This window comes from Epinephelus fuscoguttatus, linkage group LG3 (genome assembly GCF_011397635.1).
Source record: "Epinephelus fuscoguttatus linkage group LG3, E.fuscoguttatus.final_Chr_v1".
Taxonomy (NCBI): Eukaryota; Metazoa; Chordata; class Actinopteri; order Perciformes; family Serranidae; genus Epinephelus; species Epinephelus fuscoguttatus.
The window spans coordinates 5,475,203-5,497,658 of NC_064754.1; the positions used below are offsets into that span (position 1 = coordinate 5,475,203).

Here is a 22,456-nt window from a genome sequence, read left to right on the forward strand (position 1 = left end):
GTTTGGGGATTTACAGCCATTTGTCTGCACATGCATATTAATGATGTAAAGAGGAAGCAAGCCAGACTTTCGGCTTGATATCTATTTAACATAACTGCACCACCCACAGAAGACAGTGTATTCACAGACCACATCCTCATTTTAGAATACATAAGTGTGTATTGTTATTTTCTGATACTCAGTATTTGTCATGTACGTGATCTGATGTGATTCAGTAGAGACGCGAGGAGCAGCTATGAGTCTAACTGCAGCAGCAAGTGGATTTGTTGTCTTCCTTCTCTCTGTACAAGGTACTGTACATCTACATTCATATTGTGAGACAGTTAGTACACTTCAGATATACACAGGAAGGTGCTGACCTCCATATGAGCCTGAATGAAACCTGTGGTCTTCTGGTAGGTCATTCTGGTAGTAGCCTTCTCTGTTAAGGCCCCTCAGTTGTAGAGTGACGTTGTTGTTGTTGTTGTTGTCATCGTCATGCTGGTTTTAGCAAGCCAATGCCACATACAAAAAACGTAATTGGAAAGCAAATTTTCTGGCCTATCAGTTGGTGCTATTGTTAGGTGTCGTTAGCACAGGAGGCAAAAGTGTGTCTGCCCTCCTTGGGATGTTAAGGACAGGTATCCAGGGGTGGTTGACAAAAACAAAACAAAGGCTTTCCCTTACTGAATAAGTGCTAATATGAACTCACTAAGTGATTGTTTATTGCATGGACTCCCTCCATGTAGGCCTTCATTTTAACCCTTGAGCATATTTTGAATGAACCGAGTTAATTTTCTTAAAGCCACAGTTTCTCCACAAAAAGCCACAATTTCTTCCATCTAACGTTGAAATCATATATTGCATTCAAACAGATGGTGCACTCTAGCGCCTCACTGTTTCAAACACGTATTGCAACAACTGTAGCCGCTGTGTACCAAAAAGCTATGATAACACTGATGAAACCATGTCATCCGATACTTCATGGAGTATTCATTCAGGCTCCTACACAGACACATGCGACGTGAGTTGACAAACCTCCTCCTCACCATGCTGGCTGTGTTTACAACGTAGGACTGTTGGGGCGGATGTAAATTGAAACAAACCAGTCACATCTTGTCCTTTGACAACTGACAAGTGGCTCAACCTCACACACCTCATCCCTCTCCTCGCATTACTGCGCCGCTAACTAGCCTCGCGTCACCAGGCTCTTCAAGCGAAGAGCCTGGTGTCTATTCACTCTGAATTTTGTCTGGATTCTGGTTCCGGTCTAGGGAGTGGATGCGGTATTCACCAAATTCACCAAACTAAAAGTGTTCACCATAGTAAAACTTTAAATTCTGGTGCACCATCGATTTGGGGTGATGAGGGGTGTAAGAAAATCGATTAACTTAATGGCGTGGGGCTTTTCTTGTAAATTATATTCTTTAAATTAAAAGTTTCACTGCATTTTTATTAGCTTGGTGCTTTTATTTTTACGGAAAGGCACATCCATCGAATTCCGGATCCTGTCTCACTCGCCCTGGTTCCGTTTCCTTACCAAAACTTCCACTAACGGCCCCAGACTAGCCGCTAACAGCTGTTAGTGGCCAGTGGCACTACTGCCGCATAACAAAGTCCCACTCTTTGAGCATAATGCAGGATCATGTATTATGCAGCATCACGGGAGACTGAATCCTCGTCGCCAAGAAAGTGCAAAAGGGAATCAAAAAGGCAACGTGACCGGCGAATTAAAAAAACAAGGGTCAGCACTGGGGTTGCCTTTCCCAGGTGGAGAAAGGTAATACAATCACAGGCCAGCGCTAACAGCGGCTAACAGCGGCGCAGTGATGTGAGGAGAGGGATGAGGCTATTAGCGACTGGCCGCTAACAGCGGCTAACAGCCAACAGCGGTGCTGGCCTGTGATTGCATTACCATTCTCCCTCAGCAGCTCTCTCTACCTGGGAAAGGCTACCCCAATGTGGGCCTTCATTTTTTTAATTCGCAGGTCACGCTGCCTTTTCTATTCCCTTTTGCGCTTTCTTGGTGACAAGGATTCTGTCTCCTATGATGCTGCATATGCATGATCCTGCATTATGCTCAAAGAGTGGGACTTTGTTTCAAATTTGCCGGGCTAGTAGCGAAACGCCTCTTGCTCCTCTCCTTCGGCTCCTCAGTCACACAGTGCTGGCCTGGCTCTCAACGAAAACACCGAAGGCGGGGCTGTATGTCCCTTGCTGGCGGGTGTATTCTCAAGATGGCGAAACGTAATGGAACCCCACAGACGACTTACCCGCACAATGTACAAACAAATCCGAAATTCTCCTTTTACGAGAATAAGTCAGATTATTGGTGGAGGTCATAGTACACCAGTGATGACATATTTATGAATGCAGACATCGATTTTTGCCAATAAACAACTGAAAATGTTACACAATGTCCCTTTAAACCCTCAAGCTACTGTTATTGACTTTGTTTTCTTTTAAAGATATTTTTTGGCCATTTTGCCTGTAATGGACAGGACAGGTAAGCATGAAGGGGGGATGACATGCAGCAAAGGGCCACAGGCTGGATTCGAACCCCTGCCGTATAACAGGCATGGTTAATGATTGTTATTGCCACGTTATGCAATTGTTATTGTTTATAAAGTGTTGCTGATGCGTATATTGTATGCCACACTAGAGGCCGACGCTGTTGTGTTACATGTCACGCCCATCACGACTTTTTTGTTTCCAGAACGCTGGCATGCTGTCTCAAATCACACACTGGGGTGGCATGATGCCGCTGTTGTTTGGGTCTGTATAAATAGCAGAGACAGCTTAGTGAAGGGGCTTCATAGAGGCTCTATCGCGTGGTCTCTGTGTACAAGTGGCTTATGAGAAATTGAAAGCATTATGACGTGCAACAAAAGTCCCGCGGCTGGAGTGGAACCGGAGACACTGTGGCTCTGCGATGCTCCATTCAGCTTTTCTCAGTGAAAAATTTCTTCAAACCGACTGTGCACTATGTGCCCAGCACCAGCACAAAGCCGGTGAACATGCTGAAGCATCTAGCTGCTAAAACAAGAGGAAATATTGTACAAACATTCATCAGATGTCCAGAAACACGACTTTAAATGAATGCTAATGTTGCTCTGCGTGTGCTGGGTGTGTAACTGTTTGCTAACACACTCTCCAGATCAAATCTATAAGGAGACAAAATGTCCATGTTGTGTTTACAGCTTGTTGCACTGCCCCCAAGTGGCCAAAAAACAATCAGTACTGCTTTGAGTGTATCTACTGCAGCTCTGACAAGTGTGGAGACGTATGTGCAGAAAATGGTTTCTTTCACCTGTCTATGAGGAACCATGTAGGTGTAACATGTAGGATGTTCACGCTACTCTCCAAAATCTTTCTCTGTGCATCTTCCCCAACCAATAATTATCACACTAAACCACCAACAACCATGACTTTAACCCTCAATGGTTTCCCCTCGTAAACTCTGATCAGGGTGGGTGTACTGCTGCCTGGAAGTCAAAGTTTTGCCTGTTGGTACATTTCTTTTTGCAGAAGAAGCTAACAATGAGATGAGGGGAGTGTTACAGTAAATAGTATTTAATAGATTCACTGCCAGATGCTGCAAATTCAGATTTTTTGGTTTAAGAAGAGCAAATTTAAATAAAAAATAAAGTAATAATAATAATTCACTAGCCTAAATAATGATTATGATTAATCTACATTCTGTCTGTTGGTGCCAACTTATCAAAATATCTGATACAGTTATATACAGCTATGATTTCCACCCCTAAAACACACAGGCGCAACAAAGTTAACTTGCGGGATCTTTTTTATTAACATCAGTAGTTGTGTCTCTATCTCTCTGTGGAAGAAGTTGTTATCTACATGTCACACTATTTGCCCACACCTCAGTGTTCTGCATGTCTCTACAGTTTCCATTCACACTCTGCTGCAGCCTGACCACACAAAGAAACGCAACCACACCTTTCTAATATTTAATCTTCAGCTATCTGTTCTGTAAACGCTGTGTCTAAGTTTAATACATTCTGCACTGCACTGTGTCAATGCACTTAGAGATTAACTGCAGAGATCATGTCTTCATCTTTGACTGTTACTTTGCTTTATAAATTCTCATGTAAAACTGAAGCATTTGTAAATTTCTCCATCCTTCTGTTTACTTTGGCATAAACCTGTGCTAACGTTAAATCGGCAGATGTTAGAAAGTCAAAAACAGAGAGGTGGAAATATGAAAAAAATATAAAAATACCAAATAAGTCTTGCACTCAATTCTATTTAAAATCGTAATAAAATGTTTGTTTTGTAAAGTTTGCCCACAACCCCCCCTGACCCCAAAACAAAACCAAGTTGGTACTGTAAGACAATCTCACACTGACCTAAAATGGGACTGAATGAGAGTGTAATTAGTTTTAGGAAATGTAGTTTCACACACTGAAGCTCCTTCAGTACAAATGAAAGTCTGTCTCCTGATGTTCTGAGTCTGATTGTGGTTCCTGATGTGCTCTGTGTTACAGTGATACAGGGTCAGGATGACTGGGGAGTGACTTACACCTCTACTGAGATCTGTGCTGTAAAAGGATCAACAGTGGACATACGCTGCAGCTACACATACCCATCCAGAACAAATGGCTATTATACCAAAGTTGATAAAAAATTCTGGTTTACAATCGAGCATGTGGATCTGAAAAAAGACTCAAGTTACAAAGGTCGTGTGGAATACCATTTTAATATGAACTACTGCACTCTGAGAATCAGAGACCTGAGAGAGAGCGACTCAGCTGAGTACAAGTTCAGGTTCACAACAAACCATCCCAATGCTTATACTGGTTCACCTGGAGTCACTTTGTCTGTCACAGGTAACATTTTCATTCATATGTTAATTATTTACAAATGTTCAACATCTAGAAAACAATAATATAGATGTGTTGTATGTTTTGTATTGTTCTGACGAAAATAATAATCCTGTTCCTTCTTCAAAGATCCAGATCTGCAGGTGCAAGTAAGCAGATCGCATTATTACAGCCGACAACTTAAGTGTCACAGCAGTTGTGTTCTCCCTCATAATACTTACTACATCTGGTACAAGAACGGACAGAAAATTGGGGAAAGGACATATTCCTCATATTCAGGCTACATTGATTCTGCAGGCAGCTATTCCTGTGCATTGAGAGGATATGAGAAGTTCTCCTCTCCTTCGGTGTGTAAGTTTACTCCACTGTGTCAGGACAAAGAACTCATGTACATTCTGACATTGGACTCTTCTAAATCTTAATGTAGACACACAGAAACAAATCACTAAACTACTAGTAAAAAAATATTTTTTTTGTTGTTGCTACATTTATTGTTTGAGCTCATGTTTCTGATACTGGGATGCTCCATTGGCCAATAGGGTCCAAGCCCGAGATAGCTGAACAGTTTATGACTGAGACAGAATGGATGCTGTTAGTCTTTAACTTTTCATTTGTCATAGACTTGATAGACAGATGGGCTTTGTGTTAGTGTTGGTAAATCTGAAAGACATGAGAGCTGCTATAGCCAAAATGATACAAACTGTCCAGTAACATTTGCAAACAGTTGATGATGCAACGGCTAAGAAATACTGAGTGAGATTGTTGTATTTTATGGGGATGACCAAAAAAAAAAATTGATAAGAGCCTAATTTTTTTTTTCCAAAATTAAACTTAATGTTCACTTCTCATTCCCATCAACAGTCTGCCTGTTTGGTAGAATCAGCAGAAGTATTTACACAACATAACAAGGCAGCTGAATGAAAAAATGACCAATAGCTTTTGGCAACAACTAGAACTTGCCTAAAAGGACTGTGAGGAGGACTGATGACTCAGCAAACACAACACAGCCAGTATAGACAGAGAAGAATATGGTTGTTTAAAATTGTGATCAGAACAAAATCAGAACTAGTTCACATAAAACAATGAGAAAAAAACAATTAAATCATCTATGATAACATATTTTAGTCTTTATTAGTCTCTATTAATTTCTCCTCCAGATGGTCCAAAGCTTCCCTCTGTGTCAGTGAGTCCCTCTGCTGAGATAGTGGAGGGCAGTTCAGTGACTCTGACCTGTAGCAGTGATGCTAACCCAGCAGCTAAATATACCTGGTACAAGAAGACAGTAAACCCCAGACGTCTCAGTGAAGAACCACAGCTTGTCTTCAGCTCCATCCAGTCCTCTGACTCTGGAGAGTATTACTGCACAGCAGAGAACCAGCTGGGGAGGAGGACGTCTAATGACTTCACCATGGATGTGAAATGTGAGTAAAACAGCTCATTTAAAAATAACAAACAGCTGAAAGCTGCCAAATCTTTGCAGGAGAAGATCATCCAGTTTCTCAACACAGCTACTCAGCTTGTTACTTGAATACCATATGTTCTTATGTAGTAACATGCTATTGATGCAGAATATCTCTTAACACATCTCCTCCAGATGCTCCAAAGCTTCCCTCTGTGTCAGTGAGTCCCTCTGCTGAGATAGTGGAGGGCAGTTCAGTGACTCTGACCTGTAGCAGTGATGCTAACCCAGCAGCTACTTACACCTGGTACAAGGAGAACCAAACACTGTATCATGGAGAAAAAGGCATTTATCATTTCATCTCCATCAGTTCTGAGGACAGAGGGACATACCACTGCAAGTCTCAGAATCAACATGGACAGATGAACTCTTCATCTCTATTTCTAGATGTCCAGTGTAAGTATTGAACCTAGAAAATTATTATTCTGATACAGTTACTGAGATAAAAATATGTAATTCAATTACAGTTACTGATCAAAATGTTGGTGATTACAAAGGGGGTTACATCCAAATATATTCTTTTCAGTAAAAAGTTTATAATGTAACATTCATTCTGTTGCTTTGCATCTTTTCACCGTGCAAGAATTCCTTTGTTTGGCAAATCTGCAGATAATGTGGGTCAGCAAAACCACTGAGACAAATTAGAGTGCAACTTCATAGGGGGCTTACCAGGAGCTGTCTCTACTTCCAGACAGGCTCCATTCGTTTGTCAGTTTGTGCTCAAAGTTAAAACGTTATTTTCAAATCGTCAGTTTAAAACCTTTGTTAGAAAATTAATAACAAACACAAACTTGTTTCACAAACTGGAGAAATAAATGTTTTGTCCACAACTTGAGATATATGTCTTGAGTCACATAAATTTTTTGTGATGCATGTAGGAGGGAACTAAACTGAAAAGGGCCATGAAGGGGTAACGTGTGGCCAGTTTCATGTACAGGTCTATTATTGGTCATCATAGCCCATAGGCGCCAATTTATGTTTATTGCCGGCAGGCGTTCAAAACAGAGCATCCTCTGTCTTGTATTACTTTTCTGGTGTTGTTTTTTGTACTGTGTCCTTTTTTTTTTTTTTTTTTTAACTTTCTTCAAATATCACATCATTTTATTTGCTCCCTTGTGTTGTCTTGATTTTTCCCTCTCTCCTCCTCTATTTCTTCTTTCCTCACCCGTTTTTTTTCTTCTCTATTATGTGATTTCATCGATGTTTTGACAGGGGAATTTCTTTGATAAGCTTTTAGTGGCTTCTAACCTCTCCGGCACTTTTCTTTTTTTAATCTTCTAAATGGTATACTGTCTGTTTTTAACATTATGTGCAAATAAACTAATCTAAACTAAAACGAAACATTATTCATCCCGTTATGCGTTGCCACGCACGTTTCCTCCTCCTGCAGCTGCCACGGTGTTGGCCTTTTCTGTAATGTTGCTTTTCTCCTCCTCATATTTTAGCAGAATTAATCTCTGATCCTCATGAGAAATACTGTTTTTTCCCCTCACATACGGTGTGAGGAAGCTCAGTGACGCTCAGTGACGCTGTGCTTCTCTCATGATAGTGATTGGTCCGCTGCATGCGCGTTCACGGCTCTTGATAAAACAACCCTGGGTTGAGTTACCGAGTTGATATCCAGCGTCGTGATACCGATTATCCTGATTGCCATTGTTAGGGTTAGTCAACCCAGGATAGGTCTGTGTAACCCAGGAACGGTTGATCTCGCTTCGTGATACAGGCCCCGGCACTCGCAGCAGTTTTATTTTGGGAGCAAGTTGTACAAAAACAAAACAAGTGAAGAGGCAGCAACTGAATTTTCTCTCAGGACAAGCTAAACTGGCTCAAAAACACAACGGGACTGGAAAAGTCAAGAGTTTACATAAGCATGGGTCTGTACACACAATGAACAGCTCTGTCCATGGTCCTGATGTTTTAGCGATGGTGTCCATACACTGAAATAACACCTCTGCTGGTCTGACACAAACAAAATATGATGATACACACAGTGAAATGCACTGAAAAGTAAGTTCAAATAAACACAAGAAGTTTGTGCTCTAGAAAAGGATCAGTGCTCAGTGAATAACATCCTAAGCCCTATGATAAGCTATTATGGCAAGGCTTAACTATACACACCAGTGAGCAGTGATAACTAACATGTCTTTGGGGTCATCAGGTGGGAACCTCCTTTCACTAGTGTTTCGTCTAGTTGGTCCCATGACACCTCCAGGAGGCTAGACAGTGATCTCTGGCGTCCCAGAGACACTCCCCTAATGCCAGGTCTCACTGCTCCCCGCACCCATACCTTACTTACACATGGCTTTCTCACCCCAAACAGCACCGCCACCTTCAACAAACCCAGGCTCCGTTCATGCGAGCTCCAGGTAGTGACCGTGCCAATACTACCTTTCCTAGCACATTCACCATACTCTATTTCACACGCCACACAGCATAACTACAATATAAGCTAAAGTTAAAGGAGATAGAGAAGATAAACTCACAGGCTTTCTCAGCCCAAACAGCACTGCCGCCTTCAACAAACCCAGGCTCTGTTTATGCGAGCTCCAGGTAGTGACAGTGCTAATACTACCTTTTCTAGCACATTCACCATACTCTATTTCACACGCCACACAGCATAACTACAATATAAGCTAAAGTTAAAGGAGATAGAGAAGATAAACTCACAGGCTTTCTCACCCCAAACAGCACCGCCACCTTCAACAAACCCAGGCTCCGTTCATGCGAGCTCCAGGTAGTGACCGTGCCAATACTACCTTTCCTAGCACATTCACCATACTCTATTTCACACGCCACACAGCATAACTACAATATAAGCTAAAGTTAAAGGAGATAGAGAAGATAAACTCACAGGCTTTCTCAGCCCAAACAGCACTGCCGCCTTCAACAAACCCAGGCTCTGTTTATGCGAGCTCCAGGTAGTGACAGTGCTAATACTACCTTTTCTAGCACATTCACCATACTCTGTTTCACACTCTACATAGCATAACTCCAGTATAAGCTAAAGTTAAAGGAGATAGATAAACTCACAGGATCAGCAAACACACTCACCTTGCAGCATGGTCTCAAACAAAAGGGATTCAAATAGGCCACTCCCACACTTAAATAACCTTCCTCTTCCTGGATTTTAATAACTTAATGCCACCAAAACTGTTTCGTAAGAAGGCTCACATGAGGACAAATCATCGGCCAAGTGCACAAATCAACACAGAAACCCCCTGTGGCTGTGAGACACCGCTGCTACACTCACAAGGAATGCAACAGAACAGTGCAGGCTACAAAAAGCTGCCTGTTAACAAACCAAATATGTTATAACAGGCTACTTCAAGCTGTTACACATGCACAGGAACCATACAAGCACACAGCACCGATTAACCATCAACACTCACACAGCTACATGTTTTTCCCTCACCATAGACGTTACTTCTTCAAGAGGAAAGTGTTGCTTCTTGCAGCCATGTGCGCTTTAACATTTCTTTCAATTGGCCACGGCCGTATGCTGGCATAGTGGGTGCTGAAGCACCCATGGAATTGGCGCCTATGCTGTAGCCTGCTAGCTAGCTTTATAGAGGTGGCAACAGCCTGTCTTATGACGTAGGATTTCTAAAGTAGGTGAATAACATAGTGGTCCCTCTGGCTCTTGATGGTCCATACAGAAAAACTGCTCTGTAAACAAAGATTTATATTTATATATATAAGAATTATATGTCTCTCGTTTCGCCTCCAGATGCTCCAAAGCTTCCCTCTGTGTCAGTGAGTCCCTCTGCTGAGGTAGTGGAGGGCAGTTCAGTGACTCTGACCTGTAGCAGTGATGCTAACCCAGCAGCTAACTATACCTGGTACAAGGAGAACCAAACACTGCATTGTGGACCAGAAAACATATATCTTTTCCGCTCTGTCAGCTTAAAGGACAGCGGGCTCTACCACTGCAAGTCTGAGAATGAGTATGGCAAGAACAACTCCACAGCTGTTCACATAGATGTCCAGTGTAAGTACAACATTGGGAATTCACTTTGACACACATTGTGTTCATGTAGTGGATGTAAACATCTGACGAGCTGAGGGTGGGAGAAACATGGTCTAAAGTAGCATTATGTCTTAATACTATACTCACAGGCCATTTGTACATTTAAAAAACGTATTTGCTATCTACAGTCATTCCTCTTGTCCACACTGGCCATGAAGTGATACCTTTGTAGAGCAAATACATATTAAGGAATGGATGGCAAAATCCAATGTCCATTTCCAAAGTTGAGCTGAAGCTAATATGCAACCCTGTCTCCCAGAAATTACGTCCATATGTTACTAAACAGCTTTCCTAGACTCACAAGTCAGTCTTTAGACGCTTTGCTTAACTACAGACTGATGACTTTCTCCCTGATTTTGTGTTTAGATGGGCGGATACAATTTCAGAGTTTAAAAAAACTCCCTATGTTGCAGAACCAATAGTAAATCCGCAGGGCGGTCCTTCGGTGGCTCGCTGAACTCTTGTGCTTGTAAACATAGTCCCACTAGAAACACGTGTAGCGGTACAAAATGGCTCAGCCGCGCTCGCAGAAAACGCCATCAAAGTTAGTGGATGTTTGTCGCGTTTGTGGTGACACATTCTCACCAACTAAAAGAAACAAACATAATCTTTTACAAGGCCATGACTCATCCATCCGGCCGGACTATAACCTTAGAGGGAATCGCCTTGTTGTTTACAAATACTTCCAGGTAGAAAACCAGCAGAGCTTTTAGCTATATATATAGCCGGACTGTATCACCGTTTAGACTAATCCGATGTTTGTAAAGTCTATAAACACAATGATTGAACAAACATTACTATTTCTGTGTGCACGTTTAGCTGGGCTAACCATTAGCTGTTAGCCCTGTTAGCCGTTAGTGGTGTCTGTAATAGGTAATAACTCATTAAACGGTCCATGAAAAGAATATCTTTTCCAGCGGATATCTTAGTTACAACATGATTGAGCTAGCAAAGCAGTTTTGTGTTGCTATGTGTGGTATTTATTCAGTTTTGAGAAATCTAGATGTCTAGAAAGCATCTGTGGCTGCAGCTGACAGGGACAGCTAACACTAGCAGCAAAGCTAACATCAGGACGTCATCTGTTAAAAGTCTCCCGTTGTCGGATACCACATGAAACTACTCCAGTTAGCTCAATCATGTTGTAACTAAGACATCCGCTGGAAAAATCTTTTCTTTACGGATGAGCACACGTTTGATAAAACAGAGCTAAATCTCTTGGCATCCATTTTCAAGCTCTCTGTGTGTTTGTTTCCTTGCGGACGAGAAAAGGGGGAGCACACATTTCCGGGAGGGCGTGTCCTTTTCAAAAATGCAAGAGGCGTTGCTTTGTTGCCGGCCGTTTTCGCTGGTGTGTTAAACACACTTTAGAAAGGAGTGTCCCCAGACTATCAGAAGGCGGAGATCTCTGATTGTCTGGTGGCGAGACTACAGCTTTCCTGTATAATATTTAGAGACTACGTTTCTTTAGGTAACGAAACACCACATTCAGGTCATCAGAAGGCTGTCATAGGTTTAGGCAACAAAAGCACTTTGGATAGTGATTTCGGTTGAATGCTAATAAAAAAATGTAATTAAAAAATAATGCTGTAGTCAATATGAGTGGATAATTTATAGCAAGACTGCCTGATTGCTTTTTTGGTGGAAAACAACTGACAATATGTTTTCAGTGAACATCTTACTGAAAATATAAATGAGCTGTCAGTGCACATTTTGCTGATATGATCCGTATCAACATTTATATTCAATTAGTAGCCTAACATTCCTTCATTATGTTGATAGAAAACTTAATAAGCTCTGCATTGCATTTTCCTCAAAAGATATTTGCTGTTTCAAATTAGTTGTCTATAAAGATCATTTCTTGAAGACAGGGCTGCAATATAAGGCTTCATTTGTCTTATTTGCACAAATCAGCCTCCAAAGTTTTTCTGCTAAGAGACGTAAAATCTTTGCCCAGGGTTTAACCAGTGTTTTAGTCCAATATTCCCACCAATCACAAGAATAGGGCAGAAACTATAAATGTATTAGAGCTAAAAATCTGGCTTTGATTCAAGTTAACATTTTATTTATCCAACTACAAAGTAAGATATTGAGATAATGCTTTTGAATACACTGACAAGATGCTGCCTGATGGTATGTAGGATTCTTACAGGGTCATAACATTGGTAATAAACCCACACAGAACTACCAGGACATAAATACCTACTCAGTTTGCCTAACTGAGACATTTTCATTGTTACAGAACTTACAGCTTTAATAAGGTATGACTCATAATCCAGATATGGATAAATATTTGTGGGCCTATGATATGAAATACAATAAACAAATATTGAGGTTTGCACAACAAATGCAATGGTGTGTGATTAAGTCACTATGATGAGCGCACATTTAAGGGGAACTAATGTTTTTTTCAACCTGGGCCCTATTTTCTGATCTGCTTTTGTCTAAATGAGTGATAGGATGTTCAATATGTGACATTTCTCCAGTCCGAAGCTAGGGCTGACCTGCCTGCAGCCCGTGAGCGTGCGCTATATTAAATAACAGGGCACTCAGACAGTGTCAAACAACGTCAAAATACGTCCACTATAAGTGATTTTTTTCCACACAGATAGGCTCAGATTGTTAGTATAATTATCCGACAACATAACGGAAAGGAGAATGAACATCTATGTTTACCTTTAGCTGGATTCAGACATGTTCCTCTGCCTGTTGCTGCTCCCTCTCTCTCCTCATCTGCTCTTCAGTTTCAATGAGCTCTGCGTCCCTGTATGCACATGTACTCCGAGTTCAAATAAATAGGGGCGGTCATCAAATTCAAATGGCTCATCCAGATCCAGTTGGTCAAAATCGGGTAAAAATTCAGCCATGACTACTCCAACAGAGTAACTCCTCACGTTTGTAAGGTCACTCCAGCGGTAACTTCGTGCAGCAACTCAAATCTTGGGAGACGTGAGATTTCAGAGCCAGACTTTCACTCTCTGAGTGAGTGTTTTGACCTGCCACAACAAACATGTCTGAATTTTTACCCAGTTTTGACCAAGTGGATCTGGTCAAATGTCAAATATTGAACATCCTATCACTCATTTAGACAAAAGTAGATTGGAAAATAGGGCCCAGGTTGAAAAAAACATTAGTTTCCCTTTAATACACTGCAGCTGCAGGCCCACCTGCCTGTTCCCAGTGTGCTGGTCAGAGGGAGTTATGCATAACAACAAGACTCTGTGCCAGCGTTGCTCTGCAGTTGTAGGGGAGGAGAAATTCAATGTTTTCACTCTTGCTTGTCAATTACACACAGGTCTGAAAGACACACACATGCACAAACAGGACCTATACATGCACAAAGTGGAGAGATGTCAGAGTGAGGGGGCTGCCCTTGGTGAGGCGCCCCGAGCGGCTGGAGGGTTCGGTGCCTTGCTCAAGGGCACCTCAGCAGGGCACCTCAGCAGCAACTGGCCCCTCTCCAGCCACAAGTCCACGCTCCATATTTTGGTCCAGACGGGGACTCGAACAGGCGACCCTCCAGTTCCCAACCCAAGTCCCTATGGGCTGAGCTACTGCCGCCCCCATGATAACGCACAGTCTCAGATATGCTGATCACTGGCACACTTCTAGAATCTAATGTTAAATGACATGACAACACACAACAACCTTCGGGGGCTATTCTTTCTAATAATCTATTACAAAAATAGTTACAGTTATTAAAAACCCATAAGTAGTGTAGATAAGACCTTAAAAAACCCATTAAGTTAAAATAGTAAAATACTGTTTACTCAAAGACAATGAAAAATCATCATGGAAAAAAAATACACACACACACACACACACACACACACACACATATGCACACACACACACACACACACACACACACACACACACACACACACATATATATATATATATATATATATGTATATGTATGTATGTATGTATGTATATATGTATACATATAAAAAGCACACACAAAAATGTTTTTGAAAATGTCCGGGGAAAGCAGCAGACTCTGGCCAAAATGGCGTTGCAACACCGTAGCTCACTCCTCCGTGTCGGAAGTCAAGTAGTTCTCATGCAACCTGTTATAAGAGACAGCCAACAATCACCTGTCCACACACAGATTCTCTGCGACCATGTTGGGAACCTGCAGCACAGCTTTGTGATCTCCAGTAAAGAATTAGTTGAAAAGGCCTCAGATACGTTATGGCAGTATGTGTTATTTGGTACCCCTCCAGTAGGTGGCTGTCATAATAATGACCTTGTTTCCCTCAGCTTAAAACCAGTCTTTTTTTTTTTTTTTTTTTAAAAAATCAGCTTTTAATAGTATGTGTGCACATATTAGGAATTTACTTTTTGAAACATTTTCTCCTCCAGATGCTCCAAAGCTTCCCTCTGTGTCAGTGAGTCCCTCTGCTGAGATGATGGAGGGCAGTTCAGTGAATCTGACCTGTAGCAGTGATGCTAACCCAGCAGCTAACTATACCTGGTACAAGGAGAATGACGACTCACCAAAAGCGTTGGGGCCGATCTTCACCATCACTGACATCAGAGCTGAACAAAGTGGGAATTATTACTGTGAAGCTGAGAACAAGAGAGGACAGCATAACTCCACTTTACAATTGATTATTGTATCAAGTAAGTCATACTAATGTGTCTGTCCATAGCCCAATCACTTACACTTTATCTTAACCTTCCAGTTAAACAAGCCAGTCACAGCACAAGCTTTCTTTAGTTACACCACCTCGTAGAGAATTCAAATAGCTGTCAACATGTCTGCCTTTTTTGAACTACTTTAATTGGGGCAGCAAAGTGCTCCAAGCCCAAAGGGACCGACCACTGTTGTACAACAGAGTAGAACGGCTTCAGACTTGGCCGTGCTGAAATTCAACCCAACTGCTTCACACTCAGCCATCTCAGTGCACCCCGAAAGTCACAAACTGATGAAGAACAATGTCATCTGCATAAAGCAGAGGTGTAATCCAAAAATCCTACAGATTCTGTCCATGACCATCAAAAATTGAGTCAATAACAAGTGTGACAAATGTGTGCTCACCTTTTTCTGATCCAGACATTCAGGAGGTTTTTACCGTGAGCCAAATTTTCTGGGAAGGTCTCCTCCTCCCCAGAACAACAGACCAGGTGATTTAAACCACTAGAAACAAAGTATAAAGCCGTTTTACGTTACAAATCAGTGTAAGTCCGACGCTGCATATTGCAGTTGGGCTCCTCACTATGGTTGCTGACACGAAAACCGTAGGAACATGGTGGTGCAACACGGTAATCTCCATAAATAAATACCTACTTCCTATGTAGATTCTTATTTTCAGGTCATTGCACACTGAAGAAAACATACTTATAATATTCTATTAAATTCCTGCCAATATATCCCCCTAAATCCTACACACTGGACCTTTAAGTTGTCTGACATTTTGCCAGAATCTGTAAGTCCCTCCCTGTAGAATCTCAACCTCCATTTCCCTTACCTCTCCATGGGTGAATTTTAGATTCCTCTGGAGGTGGCAGCGCTCCTCGTCAGGCGATCTGCCTAATCACCACAATGGGATCAGCTGACAGAGCTGCTCCAGAGTCCAAGACAAAGAGTTTATACTGTTAGTAAAAAGTCCAACATAATTCTTTAGCCAGAGGTGCAACAATGGTCAAAGTTGGACACACAATTGTCCAAGCATTAAGGACCATCAATATTGTTTTTGGCACATGGGCTGTTTTAAACACCTTATTTTTGTGCAATCGGTATGATAATTTTCACCTCGTGGGACACCAAAGCAAACCTACAGTTCACATGTCACTACTTAGAATGCTTCTGTTTGAGGATCTATGATTTAATGTGTAATTATCAGTTGCTAATGGACCAAAACAACCTGTAATTCCATAACTAATTGTTCTGTTTGATCTCTGTTTCACAGGATCAATGAAATCAGTAGCAGCTGGATCAATCACGGCTATTTTTCTGGCTATCATATTCCTCTTAGCCTTTCTATTCATCAGGTGAGCAGCTATATTTTTCTATGACTTTATTCAGTATGCATCTTAAATCCAGCCAGTTATTTGGTCATTTTATTTGATGATTTATTTGCTTGTTCATTTTTTTCTTATCCAGAAGAAAGAGGTCCTCGAAACAAACCCCCGAGCCTAGACAGAGACCGGACGACAACGCACAGGTGAGGAAGAAGAGTTCAGGTATTTCCCCACATTTGTTAAAAGCCAGAGTACATTAAAAAGCAACCACCTGGAGGAGCGTAGCTGGTAACTACCACAGCTGACACCCAGAGGTGCAGAGGTCGGCCAGAAGTTTGACAAATAATGCTTTATAGATAAAAACATACCAGTGCTGTTGTCTGTCAGTGGTCAATGATGTCCAACCCACCAAATCATAAAGAATGCAGTGAGGAGTAAGTGACTTTGCATTTGTAATAAAACATAGACATATATGGCACACTGAATCAAGGCTGCATAAAATGGAGGTTTCATGCATATACAAAATGTCACCTTATTACACGGCTCTAATTAAATGCTGTATTCTGATTGGTCAGTCGCGGCATTCAGCGGTCTGATATTACTGTGTAATTACACAGTATTACACAGTAATGGTCATCTAAAATAAAAGCCAGTCTTTACTGCTTCCTCCGGTGTTGTGTCAGATCCTGGTTCCCCTTCGGGCTGTATCTCCTACTGTTTCCCACGAAGCTCTGCCCTGTTTGAAAGGCGAAGGAAGCCCGTATGTGGAAAGACGTCACCTCCGAGATGTAGAATGTGTATTATAGAAGAGAAACAAACATTTCAGGGCCGCTGACATGTATCATCAGAACAGACATGTCCTGTGATTTTCAGCCTCCTTTCATATTTAATAGAGGGGGGGACAATACCTGACAGTAATATTCTCAGCTGTCAGGATGTGCCTGCTGTAAAGGGTAAATATAATCATAGAAGGCTGAAAATCACAGGACATGTCTGTTCTCATTATACAAGTCAGCAGTGTAAAGCTCAAGCATGTGGGGGCCTCCTTTCATATTTAATAGAGGGGGGGCCGTATCTATAAGTACAGCTGTCAAGATGCCCCCCGCAACAGGCCTTTGCCACCTTGGTCTCGAAAAAACCCAGGAAAAACCCTGAGAGATAGTGTTAATAGAGGTTTTTTTTTTTTCATATTTAATATTTTTATATATTCTTTTATTTCATTTTTAAGGTTTGGATATCTGTGAACACTTATTTGAACAGAATATAGATTCCAATATTGTTGTAAATGATGTTGTGTTGTTAAGAATAATGTTGGGGATGTGCACTCTTGTTGAAATAAATGTACATTGTGAAGCAACCCTTATTGCACTGAATTGGAAATATTTTCGAAAAATACGCTGAATTACAAGGCTTTAGAGAACAGTGCGCTACTGTAGACTTAACATGTCAGGTTTTAATAGGTTGTGATCTAAACTGGGCCGGTCTGAGCCATGAAACTTCAGGGCTGAAAATGAGTCCCACTCCGGCCCTGCAAACAGAAGTAGCAATATGTACATTAAATGAAAGCTTCGTCATCTATTCATATACCCAGGTACTTGTATGAAGTGTATGATGCTACAATCATCACTCAACTGTGCATGAGCTTTTGAGAAGACTATAAACTTTGTTGCGCATCTGAGCATTAAAATCAATTTTAAACTCAGCAGAGTGCTTTGTAATGACTGAAATGCAGTCTGAAGCTGCATTATAATGCAATGCGTCTGTTAAGACAGAAAAACACAATATAAGTCGATCCTGTTTATTTCCATTTGATGAACCCATAGCCGTATGTCTTTGTTAAACTCTTTTTCCCCTTTGCTCAGTCTTAAATTATTAAGTGCTGATACAGGGAGATAATGTTATGAATATTCTGGGTCATGTGTCTTTGGTCCTTTAATGTACCTCTTCATCTACACATATACATGTTAGGGTTTTGTAAAGAAAAGGGGAGTCAGGTAATCCTTGAACTTTATTGCCCTCTGCTGGTGATTAGTAGGAATTACAATGACAAAAACAAAAGTGATCTCAAACCTGTGGTTCACCATTTGGCTTTGAAAATGAGGCCTGAATCCACAAGAGGGAACATGAAATAAAGGTTGAAACCAGGACCCACAACCCACTCTCCTTTAACCCTGTTTTACTACAAGATCATTTAGTGTTTATACAGGGCAATACAAATCATACTTACACATTTACCTGTGTAGCTAAGGACTCAAGAACTCTTGTCTTTGTGCTGTTTACCCTACAGGCAAACATGGGTGCAGTGTATGACATTCCTCCAGCTCCAAGACAGACAACACCATCAGAGCAGCAGGACGACCTCTGCTATGCCAACGTGAGCTTCTCTAAAAACCAGGAAGATCCTCTCTACTCCAACGTCAGGCTAAACCAACCCAACAGACACAGGGAGGAAGAAGAGGACGAGGATGATGTGGAGTACTCTGTTGTTAACTTTAAGAGTGCTGGTGCTGCCACAGAGTGAGTCCATGAGAGTTTTCTTTGCCACATAAATATAATTCCCATCATATTATTGCAGTTGAATCCTTCTGTTATTTTTTAAACCTGTTCTGATTAACATTGGGAGTTTTCTGAGCTCTTAAAATAATTCTCAAAGTCTTTTCTTCATTCACAGATCAATACAAGAAGAGCCTGCGGAGGATTCATCTGTATTGTACAGCACAGTCCTCAAAAAACCAAGAGTATGAATACAACACGAGTCTGTGGTCTTTTAAACAATGTTTAAGCAGGTTAAACAAAAAGTTTTAAATAATAGGTTTGAGTCGATAAACTGTATTAACTGTTGTTATGACATCCAGCCTCGGTCATTTCTCTTGAGTATCCTAAGACAGAATTATATTGAAGATGTTATGAAGGAGCATCATTTTACAGCCAGTGCTGCTAGAACATCTTTTCACGTACATGTCTCTGTATACAGTATATCTTTACCACAATCTGTCACTGATCTCCTGTTTTGTTTTTTACAGTTCATCAAGTTGTTATTGTCAAACACTGTGAATATTCCTCTGCTCATTTTCCCATTTTTTTTTACTTCTGCTGTAACACCATCAAGTTAGTGTTTTAATTTCTCAATACACAACTTAGATGGTTTTTATTTACGGTTTTTCTGTGTGTATTCTAAGCCTGTGACTTATTATATTGATTGTACTGATTTTTATTGTTTAAATAACCTGACATTTTATTGAATAAAAGTATTCGGTTAATACATCGTTCCAACTGTCAGCATGTTAATGTGAGGTGTTCAATGTTCAAACTATGGGGGAACCAGGGGGGAACAAGCTCTCCTTAAAGCCACAGTGTGTAGGAATTTCTCCCATCTAACGTTGAAATCATATATTGCATTCAAACAGATGGCGCACTCTAGCGCCTCACTGTTTCAAACACGTATTGCAACAACTGTAGCCGCTGTGTACCAAAAAGCTATGATAACACTGATGAAACCATGTCATCTGATGCTTCATGGAGTATTCATTCAGGCTCCTACACAGACACACGCGATGTGAGTTGACAAACCTCCTCCTCACCATGCTGGCTGTGTTTACAACGTAGGACTGTTGGGGCGGATGTAAATTGAAACAAACCAGTCACGTCTTGTCCTTTGACAGCTGACAAGTGGCTCAACCTCACACACCTCATCCCTCTCCTCGCATTACTGTGCTGCTAACAGCTGTTAGTGGCCAGTGGCACTACTGCCGCATAACAAAGTCCCACTCTTTGAGCATAATGCAGGATCATGTATTATGCAGCATCACGGGAGACGGAATCCTCGTCGCCAAGAAAGTCCAAAGGGAATCAAAAAGGCAGCGTGACCGGCGAATTAAAAAAACAAGGGTCAGCATTGGGGTTGCCTTTCCCAGGTGGAGAGAGCTGCTGAAGGAGAAAGGTAATACAATCACAGGCCAGCGCTAACAGCGGCTAACAGCGGCTAACAGCAGCTAACAGCGGCGCAGTGATGCGAGGAAAGGGATGAGGCTGTTAGCGACTGGCAAATTAAAAAAAATGAAGGCCCACATTGGGGTAGCCTTTCCCAGGTAGAGAGAGCTGCTGAGGGAGAATGGTAATGCAATCACAGGCCAGCGCCACTGTTGGCTGTTAGCCGCTGTTAGCGGCTCATCCCTCTCCTCGCATCACTGTGCCGCTGTTAGCCGCTGTTAGCGCTGGCCTGTGATTGCATTACCATTCTCCCTCAGCAGCTCTCTCTACCTGAGAAAGGCTACCCCGATGTGGGCCTTCATTTTTTTAATTCGCCGGTCACGCTGCCTTTTCTATTCCCTTTTGCTTTCTTGGCGACAAGGATTCCGTCTCCCATGATGCTGCATATGCATGATCCTGCATTATGCTCAAAGAGTGGGACTTTGTTTCAAATTTGCCAGGGTAGTAGCGAAGCGCCTCTTGCTCCTCTCCTTCGGCTCCTCAGTCATGCAGTGCTGGCCTGGCTCTCAACGAAAACGCCGAAGGCGGGGCTGTATGTCCCTTTCTGGCGGGTGTATTCTCAAGATGGCGAAACGTAATGGAACCCCACAGACGACTTACCCGCACAATGTACAAACAAATCCGAAATTCTCCTTTTACGAGAATAAGTCAGATTATTGGTGGAGGTAATAGTACACCAGTGATGACATATTTATGAATGCAGACATCGATTTTTGCCAATAAACAACTGAAAATGTCACACAATGTCCCTTTAAAGAGACCTAAGCTCCCCTGAAACAATAAAAGTTTGTGGGCATCTCAAAAGTGATGGACGTCAATAAGTACTGATCTTAATGTATCCCAGTGCATCTGCTTGGGAAACCATGAATACCTGCAACAAACTGGTGTTTGTATGGCAGGTTCATGAGCTTCACAGGCATCCGCACCAGCCTATACATAGACGTATACTGGTGGCTTTACAGCCTACATTTTATTGATTATCTCTGATCCCCACGGTCAATTTGGTCGTTGTGACAGTGCAAGCAACATCGCTGATGCTAGGTGGCGCCAAGCTAAAAAAAACCTGAATCCTATCTGTTGCCTCTTTATCTCAACAAAGTGAATGATGAGACTTAAACACTGACAAACAATGAGCTGATTTAATGTGTTTAAGTGTTTGTTAATGACTTTATTTGCTTGTCTTACCGACTATTTGTCTGGTTTTTACAGTGTTGTCTTTTGTGTCTTGTTAAGTGAAGACAAATTGCCCCTCTTAGTGGACAGTAAAGATATTCTATTCTAGTCTACTGAGGACCTACCCTGGAAATCCAGAGTTCTTGCGAGAGCACAACTTGAATTTGCGAGTCACTCTGGCAATCAGTAATGATGCTCATTACCCATGCCGTTGGAGCTGAGCTGCACCAATCACATCGGTGTATCTGATATAGGCGGGCCAGAGGCGAGCTAAACAGATGACGACAGCGCTGCGACGACAAAGTCCGGAATCAGTCAGTAAACACTGCAAGATGGCTACGGATGAACACCAGTTGTTTGAAATGGCTTTGGCCGCTACAGTGAACGAGTTAGACTTGGCTTTTCCTCTAAAAGAGGAACAGAAAACGGTGCTCGAATCTTTCCTTTGCAAGAAGGACGTTTTTACTGTTTTGCCGACCGGATACGGCAAGAGTCTAATCTACCAGTTAGCTCCACTGGTAGCTAAGCTCTGGATACGTCACCCCGTGTATTGTTCTGATTGGGCTTAGTGTTATCCAATTGCGTGCAGTGATATTTTCAAATGCATGCTTGGTGCCGCCTCTAGAGTTGGGCCATTTGCATTACTCATGGCAAATAATGCAGAAAGGGTGAAGAAAGGGTGAAGGGTGGAGTTGGCACCAGCAGACCTGAGAGTGCAGGGGGAGTGTGCCATGAAGGAGCTCAGGAGCTCTCCAGGTTGTGGAGAGCTTTGTAAGTAATGATGAGGAGTTTGAAGTGGATATGCTGGGGGATGGGGAGCCAGCTGAGGTTATGAAGGACGGGGGTGATGTGGTTACGGGTGCAGCCGGGAGTGTGTGAGAAGACGAGCAGCTGAGTTCTGGATATACTGTAGTTCCTTGAGTGATTGGGTTGACAAACCATAGAGAAGACTGTTGCTGTAATCCAGTCTGGAAGTAATACATGTGTGAATGAGTGTCTGCAGCTGAAAAGGAGAGA

The 22,456-nt window shown here is 41.9% G+C and overlaps 1 protein-coding gene across 1 annotated transcript in view; it reads left to right on the forward strand.

Moving 5' to 3' along the window:
* Positions 1–163: 163 nt before the first annotated feature.
* The window catches only part of LOC125886328 (sialoadhesin-like), a 182,051-nt gene continuing 159,758 nt past the window's right edge, over positions 164–22,456 (forward strand). The window contains exons 1-6 of the mRNA XM_049572442.1: positions 164–290; positions 4,488–4,829; positions 4,953–5,174; positions 5,981–6,244; positions 6,418–6,678; positions 10,010–10,270. Of these exons, the coding sequence (XP_049428399.1) occupies positions 236–290; positions 4,488–4,829; positions 4,953–5,174; positions 5,981–6,244; positions 6,418–6,678; positions 10,010–10,270 (1,405 nt within the window). The 5' untranslated portion in view covers positions 164–235. The remainder of the gene's footprint in view (positions 291–4,487; positions 4,830–4,952; positions 5,175–5,980; positions 6,245–6,417; positions 6,679–10,009; positions 10,271–22,456) is intronic.